Consider the following 21,615-nt stretch of genomic DNA (forward strand, 5'->3'; position numbering starts at 1 on the left):
ATCTAAGGTCTAAGGGCTGAGGAATGTGCTAAGTCAAAGCTTTATTACTCATTTTAAATGACGTTATTGATTCTGCTTTTAAGCTATAGAAAGTTCCTTGAATGTTTTGATACTGATAGCCCTGTATTGGTTAAGCTATTTGAAAACATTTTTACTATTTCATAGCTAGAAAACATTTTTATTGCGTTTATTGTTTATCTCAGTACAGATGCTCTTAGCTTGAGAATAACTCCGACTCCCCTGTGATCTTCCAGTTTTGTTGCCTGTGGTTTTAGAGGCACAGCTTATAATTCACCTACAAGACCAAGATCATGGAGCTTCTCTCCCTATTTCGTTTTCTTTTTGAAGCTTTATGTTTTCAATTATTTAATTGTTTTATGAGCTAATTTTTGTACATGGCTTGAGATAAGGTAATCATTTCATTCATTGCCTTGTGGAAGTCTCATTTCACTGGCATAGTTTATGGTTGAGGCCACCTGTCTATCAAAGAACATTCTTGGAAGATTTGTTAAAATTAGTTGACCATTTATGCATAGTTTATTTCTGGGATGGCCTCTGTGTTCTGTTTGTCTATATTTCTGTGTCTATTCAACTACTATACTATTTTTGATGACTGTAGCTTTGAAATTTAGTCTAAGTAAAGAGCTATCATACCTGTAGCTCTGATGGACTATTCATAGTGATTTGTGGCTCTGTAAAACTTTTAGAGTTTATTCCATTTCTGTGGAATTTGACAAAAATTCTATTGAATCTGTAGACAAATCTGGATACTATAGACATTTTAATAATATTAATTGTTCCAATGCACTATTATTATATGATTCCTTTCCATGTATTTGCTTTTATAACTTCTTCCATCAATATTTATAGTTTTAAGTTTTTAGAGTTCTATCATCAGTCTCAATTCCTTAGTTACATTTATTCCTAAGGGTTTCAATTCATTTTGATGCTATAATAAGCGGAATTTTAAAAATTTTATTTTTGAAAGTCTTTTAGTTTTCAAACTACATGTACACATTCTCAGTCAAGTGTTCATGATAATTTTATACCCTGTACTTTACTGAATTTATCATATAAATTAATAGTTATTTAGTGGTATCCTTAGAGTTTATATGTTATGATTAAGATATGATCATGATATAATGATATGTGTATAAAATCATGTCACCTACAAACAGACTATGTAGTTTTTTTCCTTTTTGGTTCAGATGGTTTAATTTATTTTCCTTATACTATTGCTCTGGGTAAAACTCTCATAACAGAAACTCAACAGAAATGGTGAAACTGAGTATCAATACTTTGTTCAGATTTTTTTAAAAAATTTAGATTTTAATGGTTGAGTAATGATGTTCACTTTAGGCTTGTCAAAATCAATTTCTATTACGTTAAGCAATATTTCATCTATCTTAAAATACTGCGTTTTCATCACAAATGATTACAGCTGCTGTGGGTTCATGAGTGTGATAGTCAGGTCATCCTAAAAGATGGCTCACCTCTCCTTTCCACCCTCCAGTTCTTATATCCTTTCTGCATCCTTTTACACTATGATCCCTGGTTTTTCCTGATGAGGAAATAAATATTCCATTCAGGGCTGAGCACTCAGTCTCTAATTCTCAGCACTTTGTAGAATTATTCATTTCTCCATTGACTTCTGCCTTCCGTAAAGAGTCACTTCTCTGACCAAGACTGAGAGCAACTCTGGTCTATGAATGTACACATAAATATTTACAAGGCAATTTGAAAGCATGATCTGGCCTTTTAGCAAAATAACAATAGGTGTGGTTACATACACAAGTCCCACAACAAATTAAGCCAGCAAATCCTGGCATAGATACAATAGATGATTTACAGGCTCCACACTTCCTGAGAAGCTATTGGCAATAAATAGTCACAGGGGCATGTGCCAGAATTGTTCTTACTTGAAGATTTAGCAATTAGTATGTTTCCCATGGTTTGGCTCCAGTAGATGACCCTATACCCATGTATGTACTGGCATCGTTAACTGAACCTAGTTGGCTACCCTTACTCCCCATCCCCCAAAAAGGGGACATGGTAGAAGAGGAAATAAGAAATATTTTGAAGGAATTTGAAGAGGATGTATGTGATCACATTTCACTGTATACATATATGAAATTCTTAAAGAAATGTCTAAATTTGTTACATGCTCTTCTATGTATGATGAAATAATCACAAATCACATAATTTCCTTTCTTATCATCTTACTATGACATGTAGAATGTACCCTAAAAATCCACATTTGAGTGTAAGTTCCCTCAGACATGAGTGGCTAGGCCCTGGCCCCAGACTACTACTCTAAGGGCTGGCCAGCCCTTTTAGATGCAGGCAGCCGTGTTCCACCCTACAGAGAAAATCAACCCAAGTTTAAACCATAAAATCTCACCAATCCCTGAGCTTACCCCAAGATCAGGCCACAAACTTTCACCTATCCCAGGCCACTCTGGAAAGCTCCACCTCCCATGAAACCCTATATAAAGCCTGCCTAGCCCTCAGTTCTTTGCTGTTTCTTTCCTGACAAGAGGCAGACAGCCTCCTGTGTTTCCCCAATTAATCTCTTTTCTGGGGTTTATTGTACTGTGTGATTGTGTGGTATTCCTTAGCTCCCAGCTGTCAGAGTAGCTTTCCCATCAAAGTTGTAACACTTGCATTGAGCATTTCATCTCTAATTAATGGTGCTATTTTAAGAGGTTGTGGAACCTTGGGGAAGTGGACCCTAGATGGTGGAGATAGGTTACTAGAACAGAATACATAAATTATATCCATCTCTGTTTCAGTTTTTGGTCTAGCTGCCATATGAGGTCCTCTGTCATATACTTCTTTATACTTAAAATCATCTCATCATACTTTTCCCTTCTGATAGGCTAATATTCTCCTGAAACCATGAGCCAAAATATATCTTCCTCTCTTACATAGTTTCTATCAGGTAAGTTGTGTCGGCCGCCTTACCCGTCCAGTTAGAAGTAAGGAGGCAAACACCAAGCCCTTCTCCATGCAGTTTAATCAGGAATTTTCATATTTACTTCTTCTCTAGCTAGCTAGCTTCTTTTATATTCTTCTATATCTTCTTCTTACATCTTACTAATTACTACTTACATCTTATTAGTTACATCTTTCTACTTTATTCTTACTTACTCTTATTTCCTTCTTACTCCTATTTCTTATTCTTACATACATCTTACTACTATTCCTTACGTCTTACTTCTATATCTACATCTTCTCTCCTATCCCATTACCAGCTCCAATTCTAAATACTTACTCCTAAATCTTACATAACCCATCACCAGCCCTAATTCTACATACTTACTCACTACTTCTTATATTCTCTACATACTTACTCACTATATCCATCCCCCAGCCCTTGTGGGTTAAATACCTTCCCTGGTCCCAATCAGCATCAGCTATGTGGCAAAGCATAATAGGCTATGAGAAATCATGCCAGCTTGCATCACAAACTAGAGGCACATAGCTTTTCCAACTAAGGCTTGTTTATCTCAATGCTCTCTGCTCTGGCCGGAGACCAGGTGTTCAATATGTATGTATATAGGGTGGCAGCTGCGGCTCCCCACAAGTTGTCCCAAGAATAAGAGAATAACTAAATAAATTCTGTCATTATAGTGTATCACATCTATTGATTTGCATATACTGAACTTCACTTAAATTCCCATGATTATTCCCACTTGACAGTGCTGAATGGTCCTTCCCATGTACTGGAGTATTTTGCTAAGGATTTTGTTCTGTAGATCAGGATTATTACAAGAGTTCACCTCAGGGTTTCTCACTGGCTTATTACCATGTTTGTGGATGTATATGAGTCTTTCTGGTGTCTTACTGGTCCATGATGAATCATGAGAAGAGAGATTTGGTACTAGACCATACATGTGGAAGAGTACAGCTGAGTCAGATCAGAACTCACATCTCAGACCAAGGCCCAAATACTTACCATCACATTTTAAATTTGATTCTTTGCATATGATTATACAATTGGTTAGAATCTCATGAAAAGGTAGTTGCATCATTGCATTCCAGTTTAAACCACCATACTGTGATATGTGTAAAATCAGTTTCAAAACCAGGTTTAACTCTTACAAATAGGGTGACTCTGAACAGTATAACCTCTATATATCTGAGAAACTGGAAAACACTGGTATTTCATGCATTTTTTCTGGGACCAAGCAGCTATCCATGGCATACAGTCCAACAAATAAGAATTTGCTAAAGAAGGGATTGATTATAGCTTATGTTGCTATTTTTAAAGTTCTAACACTAATAAACATTACTATAGGCTTAACATATGTATCCTTCTATTCATAATTTATCATGGAAATAATTTACAGTAATGTGAACACTTAAGCTAAGAGCAAGAGATTACTCCAGCTTTCTGGGTACAGAAGGACTGAGCTTTCTTTGTCTCTTCTTCTCATTTTCACAGCCTAGTTTTAGTGACTTTATTTTAGATTTCTAGACCTGGCTTATTAGAAATATTTTCTTACTTAGTTGGTGATCTTAGCTTTTTCTTAACCTCACACTTACAATAATAATTTATTAGGCATTTTTTTAAAATTAAAAGCAAACACAGTAGATTCTGTTAAGACTGTGCTTTGATACCTTGTTCCGCAAGAGATGGATTTTCCTTTCCCACATAGCACCAAGAGAATGCACTGGCTGCCTGTAAGCATAGGTCTCCAGGAAGACATGACCTAAGGACTAAATATTAAAAATAAATAAATAAAAACCCTACAACAAATGGTGTTCCATACAAGTGTGATTCTATTACTCTATGCCATCTTGTAGTAAATAATAGGCAGTTAGCCATGTCTTTCCTTCAACGTTTTCCCATCTACAAACGAAATAAAATCAACTTCATTTTTCAGTGTCAGTAAAGTGCAGTCCTATTTACAGAAGGTTAATTGAATTCTAGAGTTACAGGTAGATTTTATTATTAATGAGAGTATTATTGAATGAGAAATGCATTTTATTCCTTTTAGGAAAATTTTTTTGGAAGTTTTGGAGAGTTACAGGAAATGAATTTAGAAAATGCCAGTGTTTCCATCTCTATGTTTGAGTAAAGGTCTGTGGATGCTAGAGAGCTATGTGGTCCCCTTGTATTAATCTGAGGTGCAAATTTTCACTGTGTATAAGGAATTCAGGCTACAAGTGCATTTTCTATGTTGGTATAAAGATATTCACTTGAAAATGGATTGTGCTAAGTCAACACAATGTCCTTTTCACTAGCAAAAGGCTAGTGGTTCTCAACCTTCTTAATGATGCAACCCTTTAATACACTTCCTTATGTTATGGTAATCCCCAATCATAAAATTATTTCATTGCTACTTTATAACTATAATTTTGCCTCTGTTATGAATCATGTGCAAATATCTGATATACAGAATATTTGATATGCAACCCCCAAAGGGGTCACAACCTACAGGTTGAAAACCTCTGATTTAGTTATTTATGTCTATTGCTTTGACTTGTCAGTTTTCTATCGAGTTATTTGAGTAATAATAGTATTTAAAGAAAAACCATACATAATAAGTAATGAGATAAAGAGGAAATTTGGCAGGCTGACTGAATCTTGTTGATGATTCTCAATAATTACTTTGATATATAATAGAGTATTTTCTTGAGACATAAAAGAATGGCAGATAGGTGTCAATCTATCATTAATACCTTTTACTTAGATTCCAAATGTGGTTTTCAGTTCAGTTATACTGACTTGTTAAACTGGATCCTAATCCTTAAGAAGTTTGAGTTTCAAAACTTTATTTTTCCTATATACTGAGATTAAGACAAATCTTATTCTTGCAGAACTTGTTATGCAAGAAATGAATTTGACAGGAAGAAAGGAATGTAATGTAGGAAGTTTAGTCTCATCTTAAGGTGTCCTGAAACCTGTCTGTTGGTTTAACACACCAACCACCTCAAAGATCTAGCATAAGTCCTCCAGGAGTGCTGGGGGTCTGAAACTTTTCATTCTTATTTTATAATTAGGGTAGAAATAGTTATCATTGTGTCGATTCACAGGTGTCTCTCACATCTGCAGATGATTGAGTTTAGAACCCCTTGTTAATGCCAAAAATCTACAGATGCTTAAATCCCATACTTAAAAGAGCTTAGTAGGGAACTAAAGAGAATACTCAGTGGTTATGAGTTCTTATAGCTCTTCCAGAAGACTCAAGATCAGTTCCCAGTACCCACCTATGGTGGTATATAACCATCTGTCACTACTACTTCGGTGTAAACAGAGTCCTTTTGGTCACTACAAGCACATATAAACATAAATATAAATATATAAAAACACTCACCATACACACACATAGATAAAAATAAAAATAGATATGACAGAGTAGAAGGGGGAAAAACCATGAAAAAGACCAGAAGGTCTCCACCCCATAGACAGCTAAGTAATGCTGAGGATGTGGGAAATACTCTCCCACAGGAGAGAGCACACCAGTTAACTATACAATACTAAATGATCGCCTTTGAAAATACACAGACATGGAGCATTATGAGGACTGTAAACTGAGCATATTAGGAATATATATATATGTATATATATATATCACATATCTTATCTATTCATGTCACAACAATTAGTGAAAAAAAGAAGCAATGAATTTGTAAGGGAGCAAAGGAGACCAGTAAATGGGAGGCTTTGGAGGGAAGAAAGGTGAGGTGAAAAAATTCTTTGATTATATTATAATATCAAAAATAAAAGAAAATAAATAATAATCCTTCAGATGGAGTAGTAGATGCACATACGCCATACAAAGATTCCCATATACTTTGGATCATATCTACTATATATAACATATAATGCATTATAAATCTCATATAAATACATATATAATGGCCAGAAATAAATGAGAATCAAAACATCTTTATATGCTTAATATGGGTGGTTTTTAAACATTATTTCCTACCACAGTTGAATACACAAATGTGAAGTAGATGTCTAACCATATTTGACTCAAAAATAGATTAAAGCAATCTGGTAGATGAAATTTTTGAAGAAATTCTTGTTTATGTGCTCAAGCTTCACACCTAACATATTATTAATTATGAAATTCAAATACTATTATTTAACTTCCCAAAATTTACAGTTGAAAACTAAGATCTATAGTCTATATGTCTACAGGATTGATTCACTCCTTTAACAAGGTTTAGCTAACATGTTTTTACTGCAGCCCCTGCTGTGTGGCAGGGATATAGAGATTGTTTTAGCATGTTCCCTTCCCTTTAGATATGGCCATGCTTCCAGACTCTCAAAGGGAATACAGTTCTTATACGTATACATTCCTATCCCCAGAACTAGGATGGGGAGACAGATGGATCCTAGACAATTGGTGAGCTTAGCACCACTTTAGTATGACTCACCAACAGAGTAAGCCATTTATAAACTTAGGAGTCACATTCCAATTGCATCAATAATGCTACCAGGTGGGAGCCATGCTTTCAGGACATGAGTTGCTATGTGTGTGTGTGTGCGCATGTGTGATGGGTGAGGCATTCATATGCAAATCACAAATCTGAAGGAAGATTTTCCATAGATAATTTAATTTTGCATGACCTTACAAAATAAATCTTCAAGATTATTAGATTATCAGCAGCTACAAAATTATTTATTACTTTTATAAATACACACACACTATATATATATATATATATATATTATGATGAAGACAAGAGGTTTGTTACATACTTTAAAGGAAAAAAACAACAAAGAAATTGAAAATGAAAGCATGCAAAACTGGAAGTAATAGTGAGTAATAATGCATTTAATGCTAACCCACACTAAGTAGCAATTATTACAGAATTGTTTCAAGTATAACTTCTTGAAATGTGTTTATTCTCACAGTGAAGAGTGTTGTGTTAAAATTACTTGTCTGCCAACTATTCAATGGATGTTAATTACCATAGAGAATTTTAGTTTATTATCATCTAAGAGATTCATGTTAAGTTCTCTCAAATGCTGCCTGGTTTTCTGTTTTTTAATTGTAAATATCCTGAAGCTGAATCCGAGGTATTTCTAGGTACCATTAACACTAAATGTGGCCTTACCAACATGACTACCTAAACATCAGGTGATCAAAGATATCACTAATGGTCACACTAACGTGGACAGGGGAAAGTCTAGGGGACTTCAACCCTATACAAAGAGCAATGATTAATGAATAGATAATAATACTAATACTACTTCTAATAATAATTAATTGAATAGATTATTCAATGATTAATGAATAGATACTTCTAAAACACTCAATGAAAAACCATATTGAATTATGTTTTTTTGTTTCTTTGTCTTTTTTTATTAGATATTTTCTATATTTACATTTCAAATGATATCCCCTTTCCTGGTTTCCCTCTGGAAAAAACCCTATTCACTCCCCCCTCCCCCTGCTCACCAACCCACCCTCTCCTACTTCCTGGCCCTGGCATTCCCCTACACTGGGGCATAGAGCCTTCACAGGACCAAGGGCCTCTCTTCCCATTGATGACTGACTCTGCCATCCTCTGCTACATATGCAGCTGGAGCCATGAGTCCCATCATGAGTACTCTTTGGTTGGTGGTTTAGTCCCTGGAAGCTCTGGGAGTACTAGTTAGTTCAAACTGTTGTTCCTTCTATGGGCCTGCAAACCCCTTCAGCTCCTTGGGTCCTTTCTCTAGCTCCTTCATTGGAGACCCTGTGCTCAGTCCAATGGATGGCTGTGAGCCTCTACTTCTGTATTAGTCAGGCACTGGCAGAGCCTCTTGGGAGCCAGCTATATCAGGCTCCTATCAGCCAGCATTTGGTGTCTGGGTTTGGTGATTGTATATGGGAAAATCTGTCTAAAAGAACTGCAGTGACAAAAATGGAGAAGAGACTGAGGGAAAGGACATTCAGTGACCGGCCCAAATTGGGGTCCAGCTCAAGGAGAAGTTCCAAGGCCTGACACTATTACTGATGCTATGGTGTGCTTACAGACAGGAGCCTAGCATGCCTGTCCTCTGAGAGGCCTAACAAGCAGCTGAAAGAGTCAGATGCAGATACCTACACCCAACCAATGGACAGAAACTGCTGACCTCTGTGGTTGAATTAGGGAAAGGCTGGAAGAAGTTGAGGAGGAGGGCAGCCCCATAAGAAGACTAGTAGTCTCAACTAACCGGGACTTCTGAGATCTCTCAGACACCGAGCCACTAACCAGGCAGCATGCACCAGCTGATATGAGGCCCCTGACACATATACAGCAGAGGACTGCCTGGTCTGGACTCAGTCAGAGAAGATGCACATAACCCTTAAGAGACTTGGGGGCACAGGGAATAGGGAGGTCTGGTGGGGTGGGAGAAAAAAAGAACTACAAGTGACAAAGGAATGCTGAGAGTGGGACAAAGAATCTTACCCCGAGAAGAGCACACCCAATGATTATCCACTATCTAATGATCAACCCTAAAAACATACAATCCTGTATAATTATACAGGCTGAGCAGGTTGACACATAGCAAGATGTGATCAGTGTGTTCACACCTGACAGGTTGTCATCAGTGAGTTTATACATGGGCAAGTTGTCATAAGTGTGTTAGGAAGATGTATACATACACATCACATACATATATGGTATATATATTTACCTATACATAATGTCATACACATATATGTGTGTGTCTGTTTATGTAATAACAATTAATGAAAAAAAAGAGGGCAAGGTTCTGAAAGAGAGCAAGAAGTGTCTGTGAGAAGCTTTGTGGAGAGGAAAGAAAAGGAAAAAATGATGTTATTATACTACAGCAGAAATAAATAATTTTAAAAAGTGAATGAATGTTTCATTTTATTTTGACTTTTATTGCTTAAAAGTAAAATTTTATTATGAAGTTTTTAAAAACTAATAATTAAGAAAGATTAAAAACAATTGTATTATCAATAATAACTCCCAAGAAGTTTGGATATGCCCTTCTAGAATTTACTATGACTATATGACTACTTAATTTTTTGATGTTATTATTTTATGAACATGAAGATCGTTATATTATCTCTTCTTCTCACTCAACATTATACAATAATCCTATTTTCATAAATTCTTCTCCAGGATTTTAACAGCTTTACAGTATTCTATCACTTGACATACCAAAATTTGTTAAGCCAGCTCTTCAGAGAAGCAATTATGATACATTTGGAACTTGTTATTATGAATGAGCTGTGAGAAACATCATTGTAGCTGGACCTGTGCCAAATAATCCTATTAGACTATTCCAAACTCTTAAAACATTATTTCTCCAATGTTAGTGGACATACAAATCTAGATTATTAATTGTTTTTATTTACAGGCTTTAGTTATGAAGATAGTAATTGGGCAGATAGAGAGCAGGCCCTTGATGTTTGCATAAAGCCCCTGGGATTCTCACAGAAGAGCTTTGGAGAAGTGATGCCTTAAGAACATTCAAAATATTATCTTCCCATTACTTATAAAGTATCATTTTGGGGACAATAATATTCATATGACTCTGGTAGTTAGATTTCAATTCCTTTCCAAAATAGGGGAAATGAGCCTTCCACCTTGTGCTTGATAACTTTTTCTATTTTCACTTCTAAAGTATAATTGAAAAACATTGTTCTGTTGTGTGAAGAGGCCCTGTGATATAGTGTTTTAAGTAAGAAGATGTTGACATCAACATCAACATCAACAGCAACTTCCTTGTTTTTCTTAGTATAAAAATAATATATATATATATATATATATATATATATATATATATATGGGTTTAAACTGACAATAGATGAGCATAATCATGAATATTATTTTTATTAGATATTTTCTTTATTTACATTTCAAATGTTATCCCCTTTCCTCATTTCCCCTCCAAAAACCCATCCATCCCATATACAGTTACCAAACCAAGACACTATTGTGGATGCCAACAAGTGCTTGCTGACAGAAGCCTGATGTAGCTGTCTCCTGAGAGGCTCTACCAGTACCTGACAAATGAAGATTATTTTTAATAAATATTGTCCTATAAGAAAACATTACCCCTTGAGGCAATTTTCTTGAAGGGGGGATTTCTAATCATTATAATTCCATAAAGTAGCTATGTTATTTAAAGCAATGTTCTAACTGCAATACTATTGCCTCAAGTGGGGCAGCTAAGCACTCAATTAGAATAGTAACTTCAGTCAGGGACATTCAGTATGACCAAAGGTGCATTGGTCTTCTTTTTCTTCTTCCTTCTCCTCCTCTTCCCCCTGCTGCTGTTGCTGCTTTTCTCCTCTTCCTTTCTTCTCCTCTTTCCCTCCTCCTCCTCTTCCTTCTTCTTTCATTCTTCCTGCATTCATTCTGAAAAATACATCTACATGTGTAATTTACTAAATTATGACTTATCACCTATCTTAGAGTTCTGGTCAAGTTTGCAGCTTTGTCCTATGATGATATTAGACAGTGACTAGGATTCCCTTCACCTACGTGAATACCAACAATGTTATACGTGTAACTTCCCCTCCTCAATCCAATTCCCCTGTCTTGTTTTCATCTCGTTAAACATTGAGTTCACCATGGGTTGTTGCAAAACCACAGTACTTAGAACCTGAAAATTGTCTTCAGTTAACTTTGTGCAAGCTCTTGATTTATGCCTAAGATAAGAATCCATAAAGTTTCAGTGGCTTTTTAGACTGTTTGTAATTAGTGTTTCAGTGGGACTTAAGAGATTCTATCTCCTGATTTGACCATAACTTGTCATTAATTTCAATAATTAATGTAGGCCTGTTCTGAGCTTAGCTCACTTTTTAAAATGAGTGTGAGCTTTATGAAGCTGTGGTCATTCAGTGTTCTTTTCTAGTAGTGTACAAAATAACAGGAACTGTGCCTATTAAGGTAGTGTTGCACAGTAGTGTTTAGTCTCATATTTAATTAAAAGAGCTTTGGGGTTAGATTTTGACTTTTAGCACGCTCAACCACTCTGGTTTGTTTGAGAACATAGTATTTCTCTGAATATGAAATCTGAAATCCTATAGTTAAAATATTCAAGAAAGGCAAGGGAGCTTGGACTTTACCTTGTCATGGACTTGTTTGGACAATATATGACAGTGTATATATAAATGTGTGTCTTAGTCAGGGTTTCTATTCCTGCACAAACATCATGACCAAGAAGCAAGTTGGGGAGGAAAGGGTTTATTCAGCTTACTCTCACATGGCTGTTGATCACCAGAGGAAGTCAGGACTGGTACTCAGGCAGGTCAGGAAGCAGGAGCTGACACAGAGGCCATGGAGAGATGTTCCTTGTGGCTTGCTTCCCCTGGCTTGCTCAGCCTGCTCTCTTATAGAACCCAAGACTTCCAGCCCAGGAATGGCACCACCCACAAGGGGCCCTACCCCCTTGATCACTAATTGAGAAAATGCTTAACAGCTGGGTCTCATGGAGGCACTTCCCCAACTGAAGCTCCCTTCTCTGTGATAACTCCAGCCTGTATCAAGTTGACACACAAAACCAGCCAGTACAATATGCTTTATAAATATACACTGTTATGTACATATATATACACATATATATTTGTATATACTGTCATAAACTGTTTATGTATAGTGTATGTATATAAAATATAATTTATGGATATAATTATAAATATACACTATCATGTACTCACACATACACATATATACATTGTCATATACTGTGTATATATGTATATATATATGTTTGTATAATGTATACTTCTATATTTGTAACTATGAATACATATATGTATATGGGTATATTTGTGCAGGTATGCATATGTATATATCTATATGTATTTATGCATAAAGTGAGAAAAAGTGTTATCTCAGGATTTTGGGCAAATTCAAGAAAGATTATGTGAACTATAGTACCACTTAATAAATTCTCAATAAATGTTAGTTATTATTGTTAACATTGTTTTGTGATGTTTTTACTATATTAAAATTACTATCAAAATCTCAATCTGTACATGTAGATTTGTAATAAGTGAGTGCCCTGTTTTAGTTTTGGTTTCTGTGTTACTTTTTGAAGGTCCTTCTTGTATTCCATTTGTCACTAAAATAAGACAAGGCACTCCCACTTTCAGGAGAGAGATCAGTAAGAAATACATTTTTGATTTGGAAATCAACAAGGAAAACAAGCAAAACGGAAGGCAATGTAGTTCTATAAAAAACGATATAGGGGATGCGCTTGCCTTCTGATGATGTTAGCTGCAATTGTTTTGAGCACAAGATGTCTGTGTTCTACATCTGGGAGAGGACATGGTCCTGAGATGCAAGTACTATTATCTTAGCCTCAGAAGGAATTATCTCAGTTTCTGATTTACAAAGCAGTTAAATGTGTTTAAAGAGATCGATATGTTAAAGAGTTAAACAAAGATTCTAAACTTGTTCTGGATGCTCCAGAATTGCTATGGTCTGAATTTACAACAAAAAAAATGCAAACTTTCTGGAAAGATGCTTGCTCGCTAGGTATGAGTTTCTTCACTTACAATCCTCAAAAGAAAGGAAATCGCCATTTGTGACTGATTACTCCATGCAGGCCATCAGCTCTGAATATCCCTACGTGCATGGTCTCATTTGATCCTTCTAGGCTAATAGTAGTATTTTTTAAATCAGTTGCTTTCTTAGAAAAGGGTTGAATTACTCTCAAAGAGCACAAGTATGTATGGGAATGTGAGGATTCAAAAGCTGACTTCTCTGTTGAAGCACAGTGCAGCATTGGATGACTTCATGATTTTGAATAGGTACATATAATAAATGTTACTAAGAGCAGACTTTTCAGCTCCTTAGAGCCAATTACTGCCCCCATGGTATACTTTCCTTCAACTACAACCAAAATATTCAGTTTTCTATTTTATAGTAGATCTGCTTTGCCTTCAGATGTAGATAGCATATGGCAAATTTGTAAAATCTAGGTGTAGTTATTGGGCACTCAGATTTTCTTTTATACCTTTAAAATTCCTCCTCACAAAGTCTTCTTTGCCACTTGCCAAGTGACTTGAAAATGTGTGTTATATATGGAATCCTACCCAGAAAATAAAAGATAAGAGTCGTGAACTTGCCAAGGTGCCTCATGCTACTTCTGTCACACAGAAAACAGGGAGAGGAGGCTTGGAAGCTTAGTGTCAGCCTCCTCATTCATATAGAAGAGGCACTCCTATTCACAAATCACAAAAGGACTAAGAACATCCTCGGGGAAACAGCACCTTTCAGAGTAGCTTCAAATAATATAAAATGTCTTTGGGGTATCTCTAACCAAACAAATACAAGGCTTATGTGATTCAAAACTTCTTTTCAAGAAACCAGTTGAAGAGGAAATCAAAAGATGGAAAGATCTCCCGTGTTCATGGATCTATAGTAATTTTAATATAGTAAAAATGGCCATCCCATCAAAAGCAATCTACAGATTCAAGGCAATCTCTATAGAAATGCCAACACAATTCTTTACAGACCTTGAAAGGACAATTCTTTTGTTGTTGGTTTTTTTTTTGTTTGTTTGTTTTTGTTTTGTGAGACAGGGTTTTTCTGTGTAGCCCTGGCTGTCCTGGAACTCACTCTGTAGACCAGGCTGGCCCCCAAATCAGAAATCCACCTGCCTCTGCCTCCCAAGTGCTGGGATTGAAGGCATGCACTACCACTGCCCAGCATGAAATTCTCAGTTTCATATAAAAACAAAACAAAGAAACAAACAGAAAAACAGATTATCTAAAACAATTCTGAATAATAAATGAATTTCTGGAATTATCACCATTGTAATTAAAACAGCATAGTATTGGCACAAAAGCAGACATCTTGATCAGTGGGACTGGAATGAAGAACCAGAAATAAATCCACACACATACTTTACACTGAAAAAAAAAAAAAGACAGCATCTTCAAAAATGGTTCTGGTCCAGTTAGATGGCTGCATGTATAAGAATCCAAATACATCCATATTTATTACTTAAATAAAATTCAAGTCCAAGTAGATTAGAGCCTTCAACATAAAATCAGATAGACTGAACATGATAGAAGTAGGGAATAACTGGCACAGGAAAAGACTTTCTGAAAAAAACACCATTAGCACAGGCACTAAGATCAATTAATAGATAAATGGGACCCCATGAAACTAAGAAGCCTCTGAACAACAAAGGATCCCATCGTTTGGACAAAGTAGCAGCCTACAGAATGGAAAAAGACTGTTACCAAGTAGACACCCGATAGATAGTTAAAACCATAGAATACAAAATACTCAAGGAACAAGATATCAAGGGACAAATAACCAAATTAAAATGGGGATCCAGATCTGAACAGAGAATTTTCAAAAGCGGAAACTCAAGTGATTGAGAAACACTTAAAAATGTTCAACACCTTTAGTCATCAGGGAAAAGCAAATCAAAGCAGAGACACTTGCTAAACCACATTCATTTCTCTATTCATAATATGGAGAAATAGGAAACAACTTAGCTGTCCCTCAATCTCAACATATGAATAAAGAAAATGTAGTAAATTTTCATTAATAGAATATTACTCAACTGTTAAAAATAACATCATGGAATTTGCATTAAATGAATGGAACTTGGCGGGCGGGGGATATCATGAAGAAAGTAACCCAGATCAAGTAAGATAAATATGGAAATATGGTATATATTCACTTATATGTGGATATTAGCTGATAACCAAGCTACAATCCATAGATCCAAAGAGATTAACATTCTTGCTCTCTTTTTTGTTTTTTAATTAATTATTTTATTTATTTGCATCCCAAATGTTGCCCCCTCCTCCTTGTACCCCTTCTCAAGAGTTCTTTATCTCATCCTCCCTCCCCTTCGCCTCTGAGAGGGTGCTTCTCTCCATCCCAAGGCATCCCCCTTCCCTGGTACATCAAGTCTCTACAGGATTAGTCGCATCCTCTCCAACTGAGGCCAGACAAGGCAGTCTTCTGCTACACATGTGCCAGGGTCTGCAAACCGGCTGATGTATGCTCATTCGTTGGTGGCTTGGTCTCTAGGGGATCCCAGGGGTCCAGTTTAGTTGACACTGTTGGTCTTCCTATGGGGTTGCCATTCCCTTCAGTCCTTCCCCTAATTTTCCATAGGGGTCCCTGACCTCAGTCCAGTAGTGATAGCGTAATAGTAATAGTGTCAGGATTTGGTGCCTGAGCATGGGATGGATCCCAAGTTGTACTAGTCACTGGTCTGCTGTTCCCTCAGTCTCTGCTCCATCTTTGTCCCTGCATTTCTTTTAGACAGGAACATTCTTTTTAAAAAAAATCACTCTTTTGAGTTTATTTCTGGTGTTTCTTCTACCTTGATGTCTCTAGGATCTGTTCCCTAAAGACAACCTTAACTTAGTTTTGTTTGTTTGGTGTTTCATCATTTTCATATATATTGTGTTTTTCATTGAGATTTGCATGCCTGTTGTGATAGACGGCTCTTATAATTTGACTCAATAGCCTTTAAAATAAATGACCTTCTCCTGATCATGTGTCTTAGGATATTAGTGTGTTGTGCCGTGTTGATTTATTTTAAACTGGCCATGGTAGTATACTTTTCCCTGTAGCTTCTTTGGTTGTAAATCATAAGTTTGGGTAAACAAACAAACAAACAAAACACATACTGTATTAGATAGAGAAGCTCACTGGGTTTAGGCTTTACCACCCCAGACTCCATTTACCTGTGTTGTTGGAGATTAGTTGGCAGCTAGAACTTATGTCTCCTGGTAAGCCTGTGTTATGGCTAGACATGGGATAAGTTCCTTTCATTTGGGCTAGTAACATAGCTAAGAAGCAAAGCACAAAGACCTTGGGCTTGATACATGCACACTCACGCATACATACACATATGGCTGATGATATAGCTCAGTGGGTGGAATTCTTGGCTAGCATGGATAAAGATTCAATCCCAGTAGTTATGACTCAACCAAAATTTTACAACTGGAAAAATAGAGGCTGACTGCAAGTTTGAGGTCGGCATAGACTACATGAGACCACATCTCAAACAAACAAACAAACAAACAAACAAAAATAAGTATGTATTTGGGGGTGGGGGGAGTGTCCCCAGATATGATGGCACATGTCTGTAATTTTAGTTACTCCAGGAACTCTGAAAGAAGGGACATTAAATACTATTGAATATATGGATATTCTAAGTTAGAGAGACCCTATCTCAAAACTGACAAACAAAAACAGAACATTAAAGGTTATAGATGTAGTTCACTGGCATGGCACATGTGAGGTCCTGGGTTTGATCCCAGCACTGGGAGAGAGAGGAGAAACAAGGCAGTAAATAAACAATAAACAAACAAACAGAAATGATTAAATATAATTCAAAAAGAAAGTAAAAATAAAATTTAAATAATTTAAAGATAGAAATCTAAAAAGGAGAAATATTTTAATTGCTTAAGAACAGAAAAGTATAAATATAATAAATAGAAACATAAAAAATAGTGGAAAAGTTTACTTCCTTCTCCATAAGCATTCTTATAGGAAAAATGCACTAATACATATATCTTAGCAATGTATATATCAAAACATGTAATAAAATGAGTTTATTGCCATTCATCCCACAAAAGTAGAAAAAACACTTCGTTCATCTTTGATTTTATAGAAATCACACACAAAGTTAGTAAATTCCAAAATTGCTAGGGACACCAACTGCTATGACCAAGCCAAAATAAAAACCCAGCCTATGTATGAGTTATGAGTTATACTCTTACAGCAGATAGTGTTAGACCAATGTTGTTTGTTGCCAATCAGTATTTTTTCATGTGTAAGATGCACTTAATTTTTTCCCCCAAGGACATATGTCACTACATTATGACACATACTTGGACTCCTATTAATTCTGTGGACTTTCTTGAACTTTGCCTTAGGCATCTGAGGAAACATTGCACTCCTGTAATGAAGAAGAGGACCCGTTCCGTGGAATGGAGCCCTATCTAGTACGGAGACTTTCTTCCCGCAGCATCCAGCTTCCTCCTCTTGCCTTCAGACAGTTGGAACAGACAGACTTGAGAAGCGAATCGGAGAACATCCCTCGACCAACTAGCCTCCCCTTGAAAATCCTGCCTCTGATTGCTGTCACATCTGCAGACTCAAGCGGGTGAGTGCCTTTGGTGATGCTTCCACAAGTAGACATTGTTGATGCCTATTGTTATGTGGAATGTTTTAGGGTTTGCTTGGGGGGCACATTGTTGGATTTGAAGACAATGAGTATTTGATTCAAAAACAAAAGAAGAAGAAGAATGAAAGGGTTTCTTCAGGTAACATCTGTTTCTGTAGGATGAGACATTTCAGCTGAACCATTTCACAAGAGAATGTTGAAAAGTACTGGGTGACTTCTTGCAAGCATCCAGGAAAAAACATCCATTATTTTTGTACCAGAAAAATGTAGACTGGCCATAAGTGGTTTTTACAGTTCTTAGCAAATGATAACTAATGGATTAATTATCATGTAGGCAGACACAGGCAGAAACTGTAGGTAATAATTCATTGAGACAAAATGAATCTGGAATTAAGACTATACTACACTATAATTAGAATAAATGAAGATAAGCGATTATATTCATGAACCTAGTAATTTGGCCTCTGATACTCTAAGCTATTACCTGAATGCTATTTTAGCACTTATCAGTGTTGATATTAATAAATCAATTTCATTTAGCCTCAGTAGGTAGAATAGAGTCAGCAAAAGTCTGTCTGCGCCGTACAACTTCCTACTTCAGCAGGGTGAGTACTTCCTATGGCTTTTGATCTGCTTGGCAATGGATAATTTACCCTTTAATAGTAACATTGGCCCATGAAACAGTGAAGTGAAGCTAGTGGACACATCTACTGTTTGCTTGCCTGGTTAGCTGCATCTTAAAGAAGTTTGGATGGAAAAGAAAGAGGAAGCCAGATGCTCATATGTACACAGATTCCCAAGTATTTCCTACAAGATGCCAGAAAAATCACTTGTGCTACATAAAGGACTCTTGTTCATCCTCTGCAAGGTGAAAAGCATTTCTAGGGAAGGCACTTTCCAGATTTACAAAAAAAAAAAAAAAAAAAAAAAGAATGTGCTCAAAAGAAATTTGTCTAGTAATTCAACTCTAGGAATATTGAATTTAGTTGAATTTAGCTTCTTAAACCATTACTTACCAGTCTACAAGCCCCGTGATGTTTAAAAAGAAAGTAAAATCAATTGCTGCTAAATAAGAAGATCATAAATTCTCACTTTGTTAGAATGAAAAGAGGAAGTATACATTATTATATTTTTCTTGATCAATTATACATAAGGGAACTGTGTAAATAAATATTGAACAGTTTCATACTATGACAGGCAGGAATTGAATGTGGCAACCTGATGTGAGGATTCTTTGTAAAAGTACTGTAGCCCTGAACTTGATTTGAATCAGCTCCACTGGTATTCATTGATGTAGCGAAGAGGATTCAGACCCCAGGATGTCAGATATTCCCAAGATCACCCCTAAGTGATCATCTCAGAGAACATCTGTAATCCATGAGTTATTCTTATGGTTATGATTTATTGTAATGATCAGTTTTAAAGAAAAGTCATCAAAGAGAAAGCCACATGGACACCTGGTCAGACACAACCATCCAAAAATCCCCTCCAAAACAGAATTGCGACTGCTCCATCCATGAGTTATACTGGATCACTAGTGAAGTTTTCCCCAGGAATGCCCTCACCAGGAATTCTGCATTGAACTCAGTGTCCAGATTTCCCACTGTGAGTAGTCACCCTCTCTTCTTTCTAGGAGCCTAGGATGGACCAGTCCAAACTTCCAGGAGAAAAGTGGGTGGGAGACAGAAACCACAGTCTCTATACCAACATTTGGGCATAAAGATCCATACCTGCAGTATAAGGAATGGTGAGAAATGAGGCCTTCGGAAAGGAGTCCCTAAAGGACAACTCAGGGTCCCTCTTTGAAATTGACCATTTAAAATTCAGCAGTCATAGCCCTAATTAACTCTTTTCTGTGCACAAGGTGCATCTTAGAATAATTGCCTTGCTTTCTCCACACTTGAGGAGGAAGGCTTTCTAATTAAATTTCACTGGACTAATTTAAGTTTCTGATATACTAAATTAATGTTGGTATCTGAGAAGTTTGGTGGATAACATGATTTCTCATTTCAAGGTCATGTGCTTTTAAAAGAAAATGCTGAAGTGTACTTAATATCATCTCTGTGTAGTTTGATAATGTGTATAATTAAAAACCTTAGGTAAGAGCTAAACGTATTTAATTAAATTTGAATGTGTTGCTCAAAACAAACAGAGTTCCCAAGTGACAAGGGACTTAAGGATTTAAGATGCCAGCATCCTAGAACTTTTGTTGTTTCAAAATTTGCTTTTCTCTCAATGAAGAACCAGAGACTCAAGTTTCAGTGCTTACTGTTTACATATGTATGCAATATGATAAAGAAATAAATGTGTGTTTTACAAAGAGACAAAGATAACCTTTTGTTCCAAAAGGCAGCTAAGAGAAGCCACGAAGAATAGCCAGTAAGCAGAAAACAAAGACAAGAGAGTTATTGAAGGGACTGCTATGACCTAAGAAAACAAAAATAAGTTTTGAATTAAATATCAGGTGTCAGGAAATTAAGATATATAAATTCCAGAAGTTAGAAGTTAGAAATGTTACTTTGCAGCCCTTTCATTTAAATTAGAACATGAGATTCCTTCCAAACCATGGAATCATGATATTGTGGTATCAAAGAAGGGATGGGGGAGATTCATGTTACTCTTGATAAGTTGATCAGAGCCCAGTTAGCCTTTAGTAAGAGCCAGTGTGCCCCTCAGTTCTCTTGTCAATTTGTTCTGAGACCTTAGCCACTGTATCTGTGTCAATGGGAAAGGAGACTTGCAAACATTTGGATTTATCTTCCTTTCTTTCTCAGCATCATAGCTTTTTTGTTTTCAAGTTTGAAATTTTCCATTATAAATAATCCCATAATTATCCTCTGATCCCACTGATTTCCTTTTCTCCAGTGCTCCCCATGGCGAAATTCCTCTCAAGCTCATGATTTCTATAACCTTGGTTATTATTTTTACACATCTATATAAACATAAATATGATCTAGTGAGTTCATTTACTGTTGCTCATATGTATATGATCTCAGAGCAAACCATCTTTGATATCATATGGCTCTTTCAATTATCAGGTGGTGGTGAGTCTAGAAATATGTTCTTCACCTGAAAGAAACCACACTGTAGCCCTGGGGGCACCCTGCATAGGTATAGGAACCTTAGACTACAAGAACGAGACTATAGATGCTAGCAGTCTCCTCATGAAGTACTTGGGTCAGAGAGACTGAAAAGCAGAGGCCCCTTAATTAGTAAGACTTGCATAATTATACTTTGAAGTGATTTTTTTTCTAGTAAGGAAGTGATCTTTATTTTCTCTTTCTGAATTATTGTTATTATTATTGTTGTTGTTATTACTTACTCTTTCACATATGTGCAACATGAATATTGTCCATTCTAATCCCAACTCTCTGTCACCTCTTCCCACTTATATCACAAATCTCCCTCTCTCATTAAATTCTATTCACTTTATTTTGTGATCTACCCAGATGAACTCGGGGCACGAGTGTGACCATGTATTTGGACTTATCTACTAACATCTGATGGCTTCAGTAGAACATACACAATAG

At 36.2% G+C, this 21,615-nt stretch overlaps 1 protein-coding gene across 3 annotated transcripts in view; it reads left to right on the plus strand.

Moving 5' to 3' along the window:
- Positions 1-21,615, plus strand: part of Pde4d (phosphodiesterase 4D) — a 1,511,116-nt gene that overhangs the window by 577,462 nt on the left and 912,039 nt on the right. For all 3 annotated transcript variants that reach the window (XM_031359970.1, XM_031359969.1, XM_031359971.1), the window contains one exon: positions 17,835-18,064. In XM_031359970.1, coding sequence (XP_031215830.1) covers positions 17,835-18,064 — 230 coding nt within the window. The remainder of the gene's footprint in view (positions 1-17,834; positions 18,065-21,615) is intronic.

This window comes from Mastomys coucha, unplaced genomic scaffold, assembly GCF_008632895.1.
Source record: "Mastomys coucha isolate ucsf_1 unplaced genomic scaffold, UCSF_Mcou_1 pScaffold8, whole genome shotgun sequence".
NCBI classification, from domain to species: Eukaryota; Metazoa; Chordata; class Mammalia; order Rodentia; family Muridae; genus Mastomys; species Mastomys coucha.